Raw genomic sequence first — 16,029 nt, 5'->3', positions numbered from 1 at the left:
TCCATCCATCCATCTGTTGTTTTCTTACCTTCATCCATCATCTATCCATTTGTTTTTCTTTCCATCCATTCATTTACTGTTGTTCTTTCCATTCACCCATCCTCTTATTTTTTTTTCTTTCCATCTGTCATCCATCCATTTTTTTTCTTTTTATCCATTTACCAGTCCGTATTCTTTTCTCACCATCGATCAATCCATTTTTCTTTTTTCCTTTTTTGGTTCTTTTCTCATTTTTATTTTATTTTCATCCATCTTTTGTCTATCAATCCATTTCTCTTTTTTGCTTCCATATAAAAAAATTTTTCTCTATTTATTTTTTTTTCAATTCAGTTCAAGTGAGCTTTATTGGCATGACTTGCACAGTATTGCCAAAGCATTGACCATTGCATGAGCAAAGAACAAAAACAACAAGAATAGATCTTTGAATCATTAAGTAGATAATTACATAAATACATTTTGTCTGGCGTCGGCTCTTGATCAGCACATCCAGGCTCTTTGACTTGTTTCTAAGAGCAGATCGAGTCTCCTTGTGATCGGATGATTGAAGGACTCTGCTGCAGAGAAACTCAATCATGTGTAATTCCTGCATGAGTAATACACAGCAGGAATCTGTTATCTTCTAGTAAAAAACAGGATGCTTCATCAGGAGTAATGGCATGCTTACACATGCTGAATGAGAGCGTTATTATTCCTCCCTTCAGATCTCTCAGCAGGACACCGTATCTGTGCATCACTCACTTCAGACGTGAACCGCTGCTGGTTTGGACTCATCTGAAGCCAGCCTTTACTGGCACTGTCATTCAGTTTCGGCTGCGTGTAGAAGAAACTTTCTGGCTCTGAATTACTGAATCTCATCTGTCCATCACCCAAATCACTTGTGTAATCCTTCCTTAAATATTAATATAATAAGAACTGACCTATCATTTGTCCTTGTCATTTTAATCTTCTCTGATTTTATGTATAAGTCTAAGCTGTCAGTGCTCCTTTGCTGAAGAAGATAACATTATCTTTTCAATATTTCACTCGTCTTTCTTCAGCACGTTATACCATTATTTTTAGTCATGAAGTTAATAGTTAGGTGAGTAAATGACCTCACAACATTGATGTTTTGTGTGTGTGTGTGATGCCAGTGTTGTACTGTTCAAACACAAAGGCTCAGATAGGATGTTCAGTAAACATAAATATTAGCTATCGAACCACATTAGCAGAACGGCGAGGCGCTAATCTCTCTCTCCAGGCTAGCAGTGTTTGCTGTGTCTTTACACAGCTGGGAAAATAAACTTTGTGCTTCTGAAATACTGTAACTTCAGCTGACAAATGTGTTGAAGCATGAATATTTCACAGAAGACCCCAGCTTTACCTCTCCAGTCTAACTTTCTCCGGTCTTTTCTTCATAAGGTGAGACGGAGAGAGAGAAAGAGGGGAGCTTGTCATGAACATGAGCTGTGTGTTGTGTTTCTGCTGAGTTATGTAGGCCAGACCTAATTACCGCTGCAGGAAAGACTTGCAAATGAAACGCGGAATAGCCCCTGTCACACTTTCAAAGTGCGAAGGCTTCGCATGCGTCTGGTTACGGTTCGCAGTGTTTGCTCAAGTGGAATGTGCTGGAAATGTTCTTCCTCCTTTCAGATGGCTGCAAATTAGCAAAGATGAATGAAGTGGCTTTTAAACTAATAAGACTCCTACGCATTGTCGTATTTATTTTTTCTCTCCTTCAAGTCCACTCACAATGTTATTCAAGGTTTGTTCCATCAAAATTCCATTTTTAATATTCCACCCTCTTTCTGACCCTTTTAATTGTACAGTTTTTTACAAGATAGAGAGAGAAAAAGGAAAATGCATGAAGAAATTTAAGATGTCTTGCTGCAATATTAATTAACATTTTTATGTAAAAACGTCTGCGTACATGAAATTGTACTTTAAAAATATTATTGACAATTTATTTATTGTTTTAATTGCAATTTATGATAATATGCTTAATTGATATCTTTTTTAAAATATATATTTAAATAGAAATTAGTGATTCAAAATTGTAATATTTCACAATATTTTTTTGATTTGTGACGAGACACCATTAAACACGTAAAAATCTGAATGTTTGCAAACTTTTGACATTTATTGTAAGTTTTAAGGTTTTAAATATTTAAGTTGCATGTGAATGACACTTGAATGGAATTTTTTTTATTTTTTATAAATATGACCAAGAACATAAAAAATGTCCTCAGCAATTATTAAATTATTTAAAGCATGATGTATTTATGCCTTTGCTTATTGCTTATTTTCATTATTTGTATTAAAAGAGGTTTTAAACTAATGCATAACTAAAAGTTATGCATAAGTTATGAACTTTCTCTCTTACTTGCCAATCTTTAACGTTACATAAATGACATTTGAATAGTTTCCTCAGCAGGTAATGTCACATTTTCTAATACACTGCACAGATTTGATCCCCACTGCCTGTTCCAGGTGTTTTACTGCCTTTTCGTTGTGTTTTGAATATTAAATGAGTTTTTCCCCTCCGTTTCATTTCTTAGCAATTGATTTCTGGTTAATTGCATGTTATATTGGTCCCAATTCCCGCATGTGTGAAAGTGCAAGTATCATTCGATTCCTTTAGCGTGTCTCTGACTGCTGTAATCAGATTGGAGAAATATTGATGTCAAACACTCAGTGCTCACCACATTACTTTCTATCAGAAGTGCTGTTAATGAGAGATACGTTTTGGAATTGCTGGATGTCTTCTCTCTGTGAAGTTCCTCAGAGTGGCTGTAATGTATGTGTGTGTGTGTGTGTGGTTCATTTTGAAGAGTTTATTCCCCTTTAACAGCAGCTCTTTGCTCCTGTCAGTGTTTGATTGACTGGTGCTCGATGTGTTCTGCTGTCACTGATCAGCTGTCTGTCTGTCTGTCTCTGTAGGGCAGTTTTGTGGCGTGTATGACCGGCACTCTGCGGCAGATGGACGACTATCACTACACTCACCTCATCAGCACCTTTGGGAAGATGCGCACAGATGTGGTGGTGAGTTTCCATTTAATGCCAAGAAAAAAATCCCAAGGAACTGTTTACACCCACATGCAAACATTATCAGACAGACATTAATGTGCCATTAACCTGTGAACCAGTTTTATAGCTGGACAAAGAGACATTTTGGTGTCCAAATCAAATTAACTTACAAATGTTTTTTTTTTTTTTTTTTTTATGTACACTGAATCAAATATTACATGCAACTGATTAGTCTAATTTAATGTTTCAATTATCTTTTGTATAAACACAATGTCGAAATATGGATGAATTAACGTGTCGACATCATTTAGCGTAACACATTTATGTAAAAATGAAACCGTTTATTTATACTGACATGCACTTATCAAAAATATTAATGAAAATATATCATATGTTAAATATGTTTAAAACTATTTAAATTTTCCTGCTGACAAATGGGAAAAATGTAGTTTAAGGTTAAATATTCAAATGACAATTAATTAGTATTTTGGTGCTGCACTGTGATCCATAAATAATGTCATCTAATGATTCTTGTTTTAAATATGCTTTATACGATTTTTTGGTTTATGAACCACTGTTACACTGAATGAAATTTTCGGTGGGTGTAAATCATGGTAAAGAAGTATTTTTTTTTCTCTCAGAAGAAAATATAATTGTACAGAACACATTATAATAAAAAAAGCAACATGCAATGCTATATTAATAACGTTTAATAATTTTTATAATTAGAAAATCAATTCAAATTGATGTCCGGTTCATCCCAAACTCTGTGACTCTTCTTTAGGATTTCCTCATGGAGACGTTTATCATGTTTAAGGATCTCATTGGGAAGAACGTGTATCCTGCCGACTGGGTCATAATGAACATGATGCAGAATAAGTAAGTACAGAAGATGTGCTCAGTACTGTTGGCTAACTAGTGTTCCCTGTGTGCTGTGTTTCTATTGGTCAGACCCTCAGGTGTGTGTTGTTTTTCAGCGCTGTTTTCTGCCAGTAAAATGGGTTGATCTAAATGAACTAGTTGAGATGCTGTTCATTCATATAGCAAGTCTTTTCCTCACTTAGTTGAGTTGATTTTCTGTTTTTGGTTTAGCGCTGGAGCAACATCAGAAATGTGCATCGTGTAGAGGGAGCATCGCTTACATTAACTCTCTCTCCCTTCAACACATGCTGCTGTTGCTTAGAAACAGCAGTCAGAAATGGCCAAGAATGTGTTTGCGAATCTTTTTTTTTCCCCATCAGTGCAACATCAGTTAGTGTGTGTGTCGGGCATGTAGCGTTTCTGTGTGCACCTGCGTGAATTCGCTCTGTTCTCGCTCTATCAGAAGTGTGGCGGCTGCTGAAATGAAAGCCATGAATTATGAATCTCTCTCTGTGTGTGTGTGTGTGTGTCTCGTGTTGTGTTGTGTTTTATTCATGCCTCTCTTCTCAACTCCTCTGCCAAACCGCGTCCAGCGTGGCTGTGAAGATGAAGGTTTAGCGCTCTTTCACAGCCAGCAGGAAGTCAGACCTGAGTTTCCTGAAGCAACAGTTTACCTGTTTCACCGAGTTTTTATGATGATGCGTGAACAGTACAGGGTAGTCAATGATTACATGTCATCTGGATTACGTTATCAGATTCCAAATATTAAGTACGTGTTCTGTAATTGATTGTTACGTTATTAACTACAATTTTGTCATGTAATTTCATACCCAGCACTAAGCAGGAAGGAGTTTTTTCTTTTAATTTAGTTAATTCTTAACCATCTTTTTTGCCACCTAACTTACGTGAATGATGTCTTGCTGAGGACATAGCAATGAATCTGTGATCTGCTGTTGGAAATAAAGTGCTGATCTTCAGATGAGAAGGTGAAGAGAAGTTCAGATGTTCAGACAAATAAGATCTTCTCAGGGCTTAAGTTTTTCCAGAATTCCTATATGCAGCGTTTGGCTGCGAAAAATAATAATCCTACAGTACATAAAAAAAAATATTGTTGATTTGATATCACTTTGGAGTCCATGAGTTCATCTACCAATGGTAAGAGAGCAGCAGCTTTCACTCTCAACCAAACTAGCATTACTAGCCAATCAGAATGCTTTGCTCTTACAAACACGAGGTCTACATGATGAATGGAGAAGTGCGATAAAAAAGCTGAGGTCCGATGGTCAAAGATGTCCAGAATGTCTAGAAAAACTCATTATAAAGCCACAGAGCTTTGTAAAAAGCTCAGAGTAACTTGTCATCTCCAGACGAAATGATTGCCGGAATCTATTTACCCGGATTTTTGAAAAAGGTCCTATTCACACATGATCTATTAATGGGAACTTACTGGTTTAATTTACCAGTGAAGACTGTACGTGTGAAAGAGGCTAAACTCTTCCACTGTATATTCTGTGAATTTGGAAAAACGTTTCATTATCTCACTAGATTTGTAACATAAATAATATATTAACCTTTTACCACCACAGGAGAATACTTCAACCTATGTCTAAATATGCCATGTGTGTTACTACACGATTTCAAAATAAAAGTTTGTCCATGATGCCGAATATAAAAATGTAATTGATTTAAACATTATTTAATCATGCTGTAAAGCGACATGTCACCAGGCCGTTGATGCCCTCTGCAGGTATTTGTTTTAATACATAATGTGCTTGTATTTATAGGCATATTACATTATGTATTTTAACAGTGTTGGTCAATGCAATCATGTAATTTCTTGCTTTGATATTTTATTTGAGCCAACTTTTATTACCTCATCATTATTTTATATATAAATAGCCATACTATTGGTTTTCACTTAGGTCTGTTTGTGTTACTAAAAATTTCAGATTATTCAGTTGTCAAAATAATCCGTGGTTTACCTGATTACAAAATAATTATTAGTTACAGCCCTAGATTAGTTCAAATATTTTTAAATACAACTGCATTGTTTAACTTATGGTAATTAAAAGACACGTTGTATCATTGAAAAATTCTTAAAAATAGTATTAAAATATTGTCATGTTCTAGTGAACCATGTATCTGTATTTTGTTTCGTGTGCTAAGTGTATTGTCACACCCCTGGTGTCGATAATCAGTGATATAGCTCTTAATTTACAGAGTGTATGATACAGCTTTCTTTTTTCAGGTCAAACATATATTCACAAAAAACAAAATCAGTTTAAATAAGGCAAGCAATAACTTTGTCATAGTATCGTTTCAAATGTTTAAGTTGCCGCAGTCATTGCCCTGACCCTGGATTTTTATTTTTTTTTGCTTTAACCCCCGTCTTCGGAGATATTTGCCCATCTATCTGCTCCAGTGTTGTAGACATACTGTATGATACTGGCTTCTCCGTGTGACTGACACATTCCTGATGTATTCCTCTGCTGTGGAGCAACTCTGCTGGGATTGTGTTGGATGTGGGTTTCGGATTTGATTGGCGCAGAAGTTGGGGGTCAGGTTTCCATATTGGAAATCATAGAGTCTGGCAGCATCCACCTGCGACAGGAGCGATGATGGAAGACCCTCCACCCACAGGTGTGGGAAAGTGGAGTCAACAGGTGCATGAGACCACGGGAAAACAATGTGTAGTCACCCTCTCTGTAACACACTCTGTGGGCGTCACTGATGGAGGCGGATAAGTGTTTGTTTGGTGTGCCCTACTGCTCCCTAGCTCCATGTGACACGGGGACTCCATTCACAGGTGAAAATCATCTCATTTCAATATTATTAATGATTTAACTTAACTAATATTTTAAAATTTAGATTAGATTGGTTAAGCAGAAAAGCTAAGCAGTATTTTCTTTTAAAATATTATATTTATTTTTCATTTTTCAAAACATAATGCATTTGTTACAGAGATTAAGTTTTAATTAAAATTGTATTAAGTACTGTTTTGATTTAAAATTAACTTCAATTAACTAATATTTTTACAATTTAAATATAATTATTTGTGTTATACCCTCAGCAGTATTTGCATTCAAAGCCTTAAATTGCCTGACTTTAAATTTAATTTAATTTAATTTAATTTAATTTAATTTAATTTAATTTAATTTAATTTAATTTAATTTAATTTAATTTAATTTAATTTAATTTAATTTAATTTAATTTAATTTAATTTAATTTAAACCATGCAAGTTTTAAATTCATTTTATTAAATGATTATAATAAATTATATTAGATTAAATTCCAATAAATTGTATAAGTACGTTTATATTATAAATACATTTTAAATATAATCAACTAATATTTTACAATTTAGAATATTATTTTTCATCATACCCTGAGCAATATTTGTCTACAAAATCTTATATTTATAATATAACTGATTTATTCTGGGTGTTTGGATATTAAATGGCATGAACAAAAATAAAAAATAAATAAAAATTGACTTAAAAATATTGCTCTGTCATACAGTGAGACTATATGAGCGGGTTCATGGGATGCTTTTAGTTTTGTTGTAGCATCTTTTCGTGGTGTACATTCTGTACATGCTGGTAATGTAGAGGCCTGTGCTGTGAACTGCTGGGAATCAGTGTAATGTACCAGAAATAGTCTTTCTATTTCTTCCCAAAGGTGATTAACACCTTCAGTCACATTCATCACAGAATGCAGGTGATGTGGAAAGAAGACACCTGCGCTCAAAGATAATGGACAATGCTAGATTAGATTTCTCAGGGTGTGCATGTGTTTGTGTTTATCCAGGAGAATTAACACTTTTGTTAATAAAGTGTCTGGATATGTTAGAGAAGAGTCGCATTATTACAGGTGTAGGACTGACAACTGTGTCAAATGACAAAATCTACCAGTCATATCATTAAAGGATTTCAGATTTCTGGTGCAAAAATGGATGCAGTTTTTGAGCATTTGTGCACATTGCTTTGTTCATGTTCATTTAGTGTATAATCAGTTTTCCATAGATTTTAATTTTTTTTTGTGCTGTCTTCACACATCAAAAGCTCTCTCTTTTCCCATCTGTATTAACTATGCCAATTCTGAATTAATTTTAAAATCAGATGACGTTTGAGCTGCAATGTATTTGATATGTATTTGAGCTTTGTTTCAGAAAAATATTTCAGGTTACTCTAAAATGTGACCCTGCAAGTTTTGAACACATTTTTATCCCAAAATCATCTCTCGTTAGGAATGGACTGCACCTGCTGATTTAGTTGTTTTAGCATGCAGTTAATTATAGTCATTATGCAGATTAGGGAAAGCCACAGTCACACCCTTACAATTCACATGATATTCATAGAAACGTGTGTGTGTTTAATTATTTATTTATTTTATTATTTATTTAGAATACAACATTTTTCAAAAATGTTAAGTCTGTAAGATTTGTTTCTAAAAGTCCCTAATGCTCACCATGCATTTATTTGATTTAAAAATACAGTAATAATTTGGAATATTATTGCATTTATTTTTTCTTTTGTAATGTATTTTATTCCTGTAATAGCAAAGCTAAAATAGCTGTATAAAAGGAAGATTACAACATTTGTATATATTAAAGCACACGCATAAATGAAAATATATATAAATTCCCCTTTGCTTATACTGTATATTTTATGAATGTATTTATTTTGTTTGAATTTGGACAACATTATGTTATAAGATGCAGAGTTTTATGTAGTCAAGTGTGTTAAAGGGTGTGTGTGTGTGTGTGTGTGTGTGTGTGTGTGTAATTCACTCTATATGTTTTTCCCTCGTGGTGATAGAAAGGAACATTGTAGCTCAGTATAGTTTTGTATTTCAAGAAACTCGCTAGATGAAATCTCGTTCTCCGGAGAGCTGGAGGTGCTTTCGTTGTAAACTGCAGTTTTTATGAGTGTGGTTTCGGTTTAAAAGTTAGCAATGCATTATTAAGAGCACGTCTCTGCCCTGCATAAAGTTAGTGATTTCTGCCTCCAGAGATTGGCTTCTGTGATGTCAGCATTTCATCTGCTTATAATACGGTTGGGCTGCTTCTCCTCGTGCTGCCCGAGGACATGGTGTCTCTCTGATAGGAGCTGATTCTCGCTCTTGTTTCTCAGTCTCTCTGTGTGGTTTGGTGAGCGTGACCTTTCTCAGGCTGAGAGCTGCTCTTCATTCAGCCAGTGTGACTCAATTTGCACATGATGACATTTGTTGTTCGCTCGCCGCTTGCTGTTGTTGAAGGCCTCTTGTGATTCAGAATGAACTTTATATAAATAAAGCACAAAAGAAACAAAGAAGGAATGCAAAAGGTCCCTTGAGATGCTCCGGTCTCGGGGTGATTCAGGGTTGAACTGTTTGAATGAGTGAATCACGTGGTTTGAGCGAGATGTTCCTTGAAATGCCCCAGTTGTTTTTGTCCCAGTTTTTTTTTTGCAATACAGTAGAGGTTTGTTTGGTCAATGTTTTCCAGACTCTGGTACTTTGTTTTTTTTCATAATTGCTTTTGATCTTTTCTTTTCGTTTTTAATCTAGAACATCTCTGAATCACAAACAGAAAAACAATGCATTTTTTTTATAACATATTTTATTTATTTTCTCTTTATTTATTTATTTTTATTATATATATATATGTATGTATATATGTATGTATGTATAAATGTATGTATATGTATGTGTATGTGTGTATATATATATATATATATATATATATATATATATATATATATATATATATATACACATACACACACACGCACACACTATATATATATATATATATATATAAGCATGCAGTACACACAGTGGTAGTTGCTCTAAAATGAGAAGTGTTTATTAATGAGCTAAAAAGCATAAGAGGAGTATTTCTTTGACCTTGTGATCCTGATAATCAGTTTCTCCAGTCCCATTAATGTTTACAGGCACATCACTGAAACTGCATGATCCCAGTGTCATTGTTTTGCTCTTTCTCTCTCTCTGTCCCTGAACGAGCGGTGAAAACCCTGCACAAATCCCAAACAGACAAATGTAGAATTATTTCATTTTCACACCCAATTACAACAGAGTCAGATGAACAGGCAAAGCTGATGCATTTCTGAGTGCATTGATGCATGAAATCGATCTTGTGTAGCTAGAAGCGTCTGCATTCACATACACAGCATGTGTTTACAGCGCTCTCTCTCATGCTTGAGTAAGTGTTGCTTTTATTTTGTTGTGGCGTTTATCTTCTGTGTGGTCCGGTGTTATTCACTTGTAGTGATTGAGGTGCAATGTTTGAGATACCATCTTATTATGAGACGGAGAGCTCTGGCAGTGTGAAGTGCTTCTCCATCAGCCGGGCCAAACACCTCCAAACCAGCTTACACCTTTGACATCTCCAGCTGTGGATCACATTAACCCTTCAGGTCTCTCAGATTGTCTCCAGGCTCACTTAACCTAACACTGGCGTATCAAAAAGGCCCTCTAATCTCAGCGGTCGGTGTTTTATTTTCAAAGCTCTGATGGTTATCAGCCACAATCTTTGTTCCTCCTCTGTGTGATTCTTAATCTTTCCCTGAAACACCTCCATCAGCTCTTTTTGCGGAACTACTCACTTTTGGGTGTTTTCGCACATCCAGAATTAGGTGCGGTTTTAGCACTGGACTGCCTTTTTTGAGAATCAGATTAGTGTAACGTACTGTAAAAATGTCTTGCGTCCTCCATCCTCCTGTTGTTAACATTGTTGAAGACATGGCTGTCGACCGGCTTATTATGTCACTTACTAGTACACATTGTCTTTGTGAATGCTATCCAGTTATTGGGTTTTGTTTCCGAGTTTCTGTGCATTTGCTAAGGTGTTTTAAGAGTGTTGCTATGCAGTTAACAGGGTTTTGAGTGTTTTTACAGTTGCTATAGAGTTTCTAAAGTGTTGCTAGGGTGTGTAGTTTTAAAAATATGCTTCAGGCCTCAAGCCTTATGTTGTGTTCCGCTGCACTTTTTCAATCTGTTCACTTGTTGGGGTCTCAAAATGTTAACATCGCACACACGCTAGCGTCAAACTCTGTTGAAGTCAGTTGCTGTATGTCTCTTCTGAGTCTGTAAGCATGCTCCCTATGTAGGTATTTGACATCAGGGCAGCTCAGTATGTTGAAGTGGAGTCTGTGAATCTGTGGACAGTAGTGTGTGTAGACTGTAGTATGCCAGCGATAGTAAACCAACAGCTGGACAGATCAGTTCCTCTCACAGCAGTGCTCAGTCTCTCTCTGCAATGCAGCATCTGAGCTACAACATCACTTACAGTATGCTCTTTTCTCTCAACCAATGGATTGCTGATCTACTTTGCAGTGCTATAAGAGATCACTAGACATATGCATGAATAAGCTACATTTATACATAAATATTCTCAGCAGGTGTGTTTTTTTTTGTTTTTTTTTTTTAAGGAAAGGCTAAATGAAGAATGAAGAAATGACATTTTCTTCAGCTTTAGATGCCTAGTAATGACTGGAATGGATGTAATTAATTGCATTTATGAACGCATGGAGTCACATGGAACTGATCAGTTTAATTGATCAATTTAGAATTTATTGAGCTCTGATAATTATGTAGGGTATATGAATGAGCATGTTAACATTAGTCGGCCTGTAATCCTATAATGCACTCGTGAATTGAAAAAGCAGATAATTCATTCATTTTATTTGCCCTTATTCTCATTTTTTTAGTTCTGGGAAAACTGTTCCAAATAGCTGCAGTTCACTCCAAACACACAATTATGTGCTTGAGTACTTTTCTAATTTTCCCAACCAGAACACAACACCATAATTTTTAATTAACATGGATATAATATCAAATGTCATATGCATTAAAGAGCAATATATGAAATTAATTTTAAAAGCTTTTCTCTCTAGTTTAACAACTCGAACTGTGTTAGAACCCCCCCCCCTCCAATAATGCACCCATAATGACTGCATACAAGCACTTGAGAGTAATGCATTTCATATTATCCTGAAGCTCAAATGCAACAGTAAACATTAGCTCAGTTTTTTTTTTCTGTGTTCTCTACATTTTCAATCTAGATAGTTTTCAAAGTCTTTTCTGCTGCATTTATTTAATCAAAAATACTTCAGTGTCACATGATCCTTCAGAAAACTGATTTGCTGGTCAATATTCTTATTAGAATATTGCTTTGTTTGCTTAGCCGCATGCAAATATTTTTTTACGGTGTCATGTGTTGGGTTTGTTGGGTTTGACTCCACGTATGTGCAGATTTAGCTGGAACTCCTGGGTAAATTAAAAGGTGCTGCATATTTAATTATGAGCTGTACTTCAATTTTCAGAATAATTACATGGCGACGCTGTCTTGATGACAAGTTGGGATGTGTGATGCAGTCTCCGTGCTCATTCCTTTGAGCCCAATTACCCATAATTCTCCAGAGACATTGTGTAAGGTCTCAGTCAGAGAAGTTCAGCACAGAATCAAACACATGCAGTCATGTTTGCAGAAAAAAAAGCTATAATTACGCATTTTAAGCAGATTATATTTTTGACCCTAAGAACCACCTATAGTTCAAGCCAGGGTTGCCAGATCTCTGGTTTTCCCTCCAGCTAGCATCATTTGTAGTGCATTTCCTATCCAATAATCACAAAGCTCTTCTTACTTCTGATAAGAAAAAAAAAATAATAAAAAAAATACCAGTGTTTATTTTTTTGCTTTTATTATTTTTATAATTATGTGTATTTTGGATACACAATTAATTGTATTTAATTTAATTTCCCTTTCATTTATAGTAAACTATTGTAGTTTCTGGCTGTGATTCTTGCCTGTAGGAAGAAAATACATTATTTGACATATATTCAATATGTATTTTACTAGTATTAGTAAAATCTGTGTCCCATTCACTGAAAAAGTCACTATATAACAAAATAAAGAGACCAAACTCTACCATTTAAATGCTGTAATTTTGCATAATTTACAATGCATATAATAATACATAATATTAGTATTACATTTTAATAGATACATATAAATATTGTCAAAAATCACACACTATTTGCTTATTATCCAGTGCATTGATTGTTTTCTGATCTGAATGATAATAGTTTAACACTGAGTTAATAGTTAATGTCTGGTGGTTTTACTCACTTTCACCGCTAGTCACATTTTGCCCTTCTGTTCTGCTGTATTTGCTCAGCTGCTTTCAGATACATCCAGTGATGCTATCAAAGTTCAAGTTTGTAGCAGTTTTATGAGTGTTGGACCTCTATCTGGGCTTGGTGACCTCAGAAATGCATATGATGGCTCTGTCGTTCAGGTAAAGGTCGAGTTATTTCCATCTGCGCCGTGCCGTCTCTGTTGTCATTTAGTGCTTTATTTTATGTGGTATTTGAGAGTGAGAGGGAGCACGTCGGGTCTCGGGCCTTGAAACCAGACTTTGGGAATTCATTTAGAGAGCTTTTTCAGCTGAGTCACTAAAGGTTAAAGAAGGAAGTCAAGCTTAAAGAAAGCTGGAAATACTCTGTGCTGCTGTGTGATTCTCAGCGGTCAGTTTAATTATAGCATCTGGTTTGATATGAAGAGCTGGCACTATATCAGATGAGTGTGGGATGCTGATTATTTCATGTTTGCTCTTACTTATTTAACGCTTCTCTGAAGTAGTGCAGATTCCAGTTTAATTATTTCCCAGGGCTGCATTTCTAGATGGCATTTGACTTTCTGCGCGTGACTTTCTCTGATTTTTTTTATTTATTATTATACATTTTTTTATTTTTTTGGATTTATATCAAAGTTGAGTTTTCTCTATTTTGAGCTTAAAGAAATAGACCCTTGAAAATGAAAATGAAATTCAGTCACTATATACTATACTACATGCAAGTATCCCAAAAGCTCAATTGCAGTGGTATTATTTGATGCATAGTGGATGTTTGACTTTGCTTTATCTTTAAACACAAAAATGAGCCGGAGTCTATTTCTGCTAGCATGCTAATGAATGCTGATGGCTATCGGGACTGCTTTCTGAACTCAATTAGCAGTGTGATAAACTCTCATTAGCATTAAAGCTAGATGAGCGTGCAGATCATCCGGCATGAGTGTGAAGATTTCCAGATAGCGTCATGTTACGCATAAATGAAGGCTGAGAAATGCATAATTTTAGTCGTTAATCAGACAGAACGAGCTTATTCGTATGATGATGATAAATTCGTCATGATTGACTTAGAATACTGTGGTGTGATGAGGTTTCCAAAAGCTTAAATTAAGCAGAAGTTCAGAACGATCTGTTAGCGCTATTTAGGATTCAATCGCACAGGCAGCTCGGATTATTGACATTCTTCCATCGCTCAAATTTTAAAGTCTTTGTGTGCTGATTTCACTTCAGGACTGAGAACGAGAGAAAATGGCTCCCTATGTAGTGTGCAAGGTGCTGTGGATTAGTGTGGATGTGTGCGGGGAACAGCACTGTGCTCTGGCTCTATAATGGGTTTACTGTAATCACTTTAGGACGGGTTTTATCCCATGTGTCGTTCTGACCCATCCATCCCACACACCCACTCCACCGCTGACACCACACCACACGCTCAATTAACACTGATTAGGGACCATTTAGCAAGTGTTTTTTTTTTTTTTTTACACTTTTTTTTTTAAGCTTTAGAGAGCTGGCTAGAAACCAGCAGTGTAGGACCTAGTGCGACACTGTATTAAACTTATCCGTCTTCACTAGTGAATATTATTTATTAATGATGCAGTTGCATAGTACATAGTGTAGTGTTAGTGTTACAGTAAACACTGTATTTGTCTGTAATATTCCTTCTGGAGAACGTCTTTCCTCAGCAGCGAGCGAATGGTCTAAAAGCCCAGAGAAGCCGGTGCTCTGTTTCCTGCAGGCCATCAGGTAGACCTGGTGTGTCTCTGAGGACAGTCTTCAGCATCAGCAGCTCTTCAGTGGATCATCGTGACACGTGTGCACTGCAGCAGAAAATTGCCTGAGATGAGGAGAGTGAAAACCGGGAATTTAAGAAACTGAGAATTTGCTCTCCCGGGAGGGATGAGGAGCAGCAGGTGAAACGCTGATGTTAAACGTAAAGAAACACTCCCCATTCTGTCTGAATTCACCATTTCCAGTTAGTGATGTTTGCTAATGTTTTTATTTTATTTTATTTTATTTTATTTTATTTTATTTATTTTATTTTATTTTATTTTATTTGCTATGTTTTTTATTTATTTATTATTATTTTTATTAGGCTTTATTTTGTTTTGGTTTATCTGGATATTTATTTTATTTTTTTATTTTATATTGTTTTCTTTAGAAATATGAATATTTTATTTTCTGTTTATTTATTTTTTTTAAGTTATTTATTTATTTAACTTAAGCATGTAACTTAGTGTATGCTTATTCAGCATTCATTTTTTTATTATTTTTTATTTATTTATAAATGGATGCATATTTATTTATTTAATTACCCAGACAAAGGATTATTTTTTTAATGTAATTAAATTTTTAGTACTTTTTTACAGGCAAAATCTGTAATGCGCTTTAAAAGCATGGAATCCCTGAAATCATAACACCTTAACAAAACCATTTTTTTTTTTTTTTTATATGGCCAAGCAACACTCGCGCCTCCTTCTAGAATATGCAAAAATCTAGTTTAGCATCATTATTACTCATTACCACATATTTGAGTCGGTTCCATTTTGGCGGCCGTGATGTTTTGTCTGTTGTGTTTTCCCTGCGGATGTTTGAATGCCGTTAACATTAGTAATCAGTTTGCATATTCATAGCTGTGCTGCGAGCTTCTTTACGCGGCTCTTCTGACGGAAAGCTTGACTCAGGGATGTTGTAAACGTGATGTAAATCCGAGCAGAAATGTGAAGCAGTGATGTAGAGAGTCACTGTGGGAAGACGACGGTGACTCTCTGTCCTTTGTGTCGTCTGCAAATGCAGCATCAGCGCAGGCCAAATCTCTGTAAGTGGCAATCAAGCTGCTCGCTAAAAGCCTCCCACCGCTCTTAATTATTAATATTCATTTCCTGTTCAGACAGGACTACCTCATCTTCTCCGTCTCTCTCGTTCTCTCATCAGTTCTGTTCAATGACACACCGTTTGCAGGAGACAGGATTAGACACAGCTAAACATCTTTCTTTTTCTTTCTTTATTTTTTTTATTTTTAATTCAATGAGTAAGT

The 16,029-nt window shown here is 35.4% G+C and overlaps 1 protein-coding gene across 2 annotated transcripts in view; it reads left to right on the top strand.

The window, feature by feature from the left end:
- LOC113083532 (dedicator of cytokinesis protein 1) overlaps positions 1 to 16,029 on the top strand; it is a 179,413-nt gene that overhangs the window by 126,069 nt on the left and 37,315 nt on the right. For both annotated transcript variants that reach the window (XM_026254573.1, XM_026254572.1), the window contains exons 28-29: positions 2,917 to 3,018; positions 3,788 to 3,882. In XM_026254573.1, coding sequence (XP_026110358.1) covers positions 2,917 to 3,018; positions 3,788 to 3,882 — 197 coding nt within the window. The remainder of the gene's footprint in view (positions 1 to 2,916; positions 3,019 to 3,787; positions 3,883 to 16,029) is intronic.

This window comes from Carassius auratus, unplaced genomic scaffold (genome assembly GCF_003368295.1).
Source record: "Carassius auratus strain Wakin unplaced genomic scaffold, ASM336829v1 scaf_tig00038657, whole genome shotgun sequence".
In the NCBI taxonomy this organism is placed as follows: Eukaryota; Metazoa; Chordata; class Actinopteri; order Cypriniformes; family Cyprinidae; genus Carassius; species Carassius auratus.
This window is presented reverse-complemented; position numbering and strand designations above follow the sequence as displayed.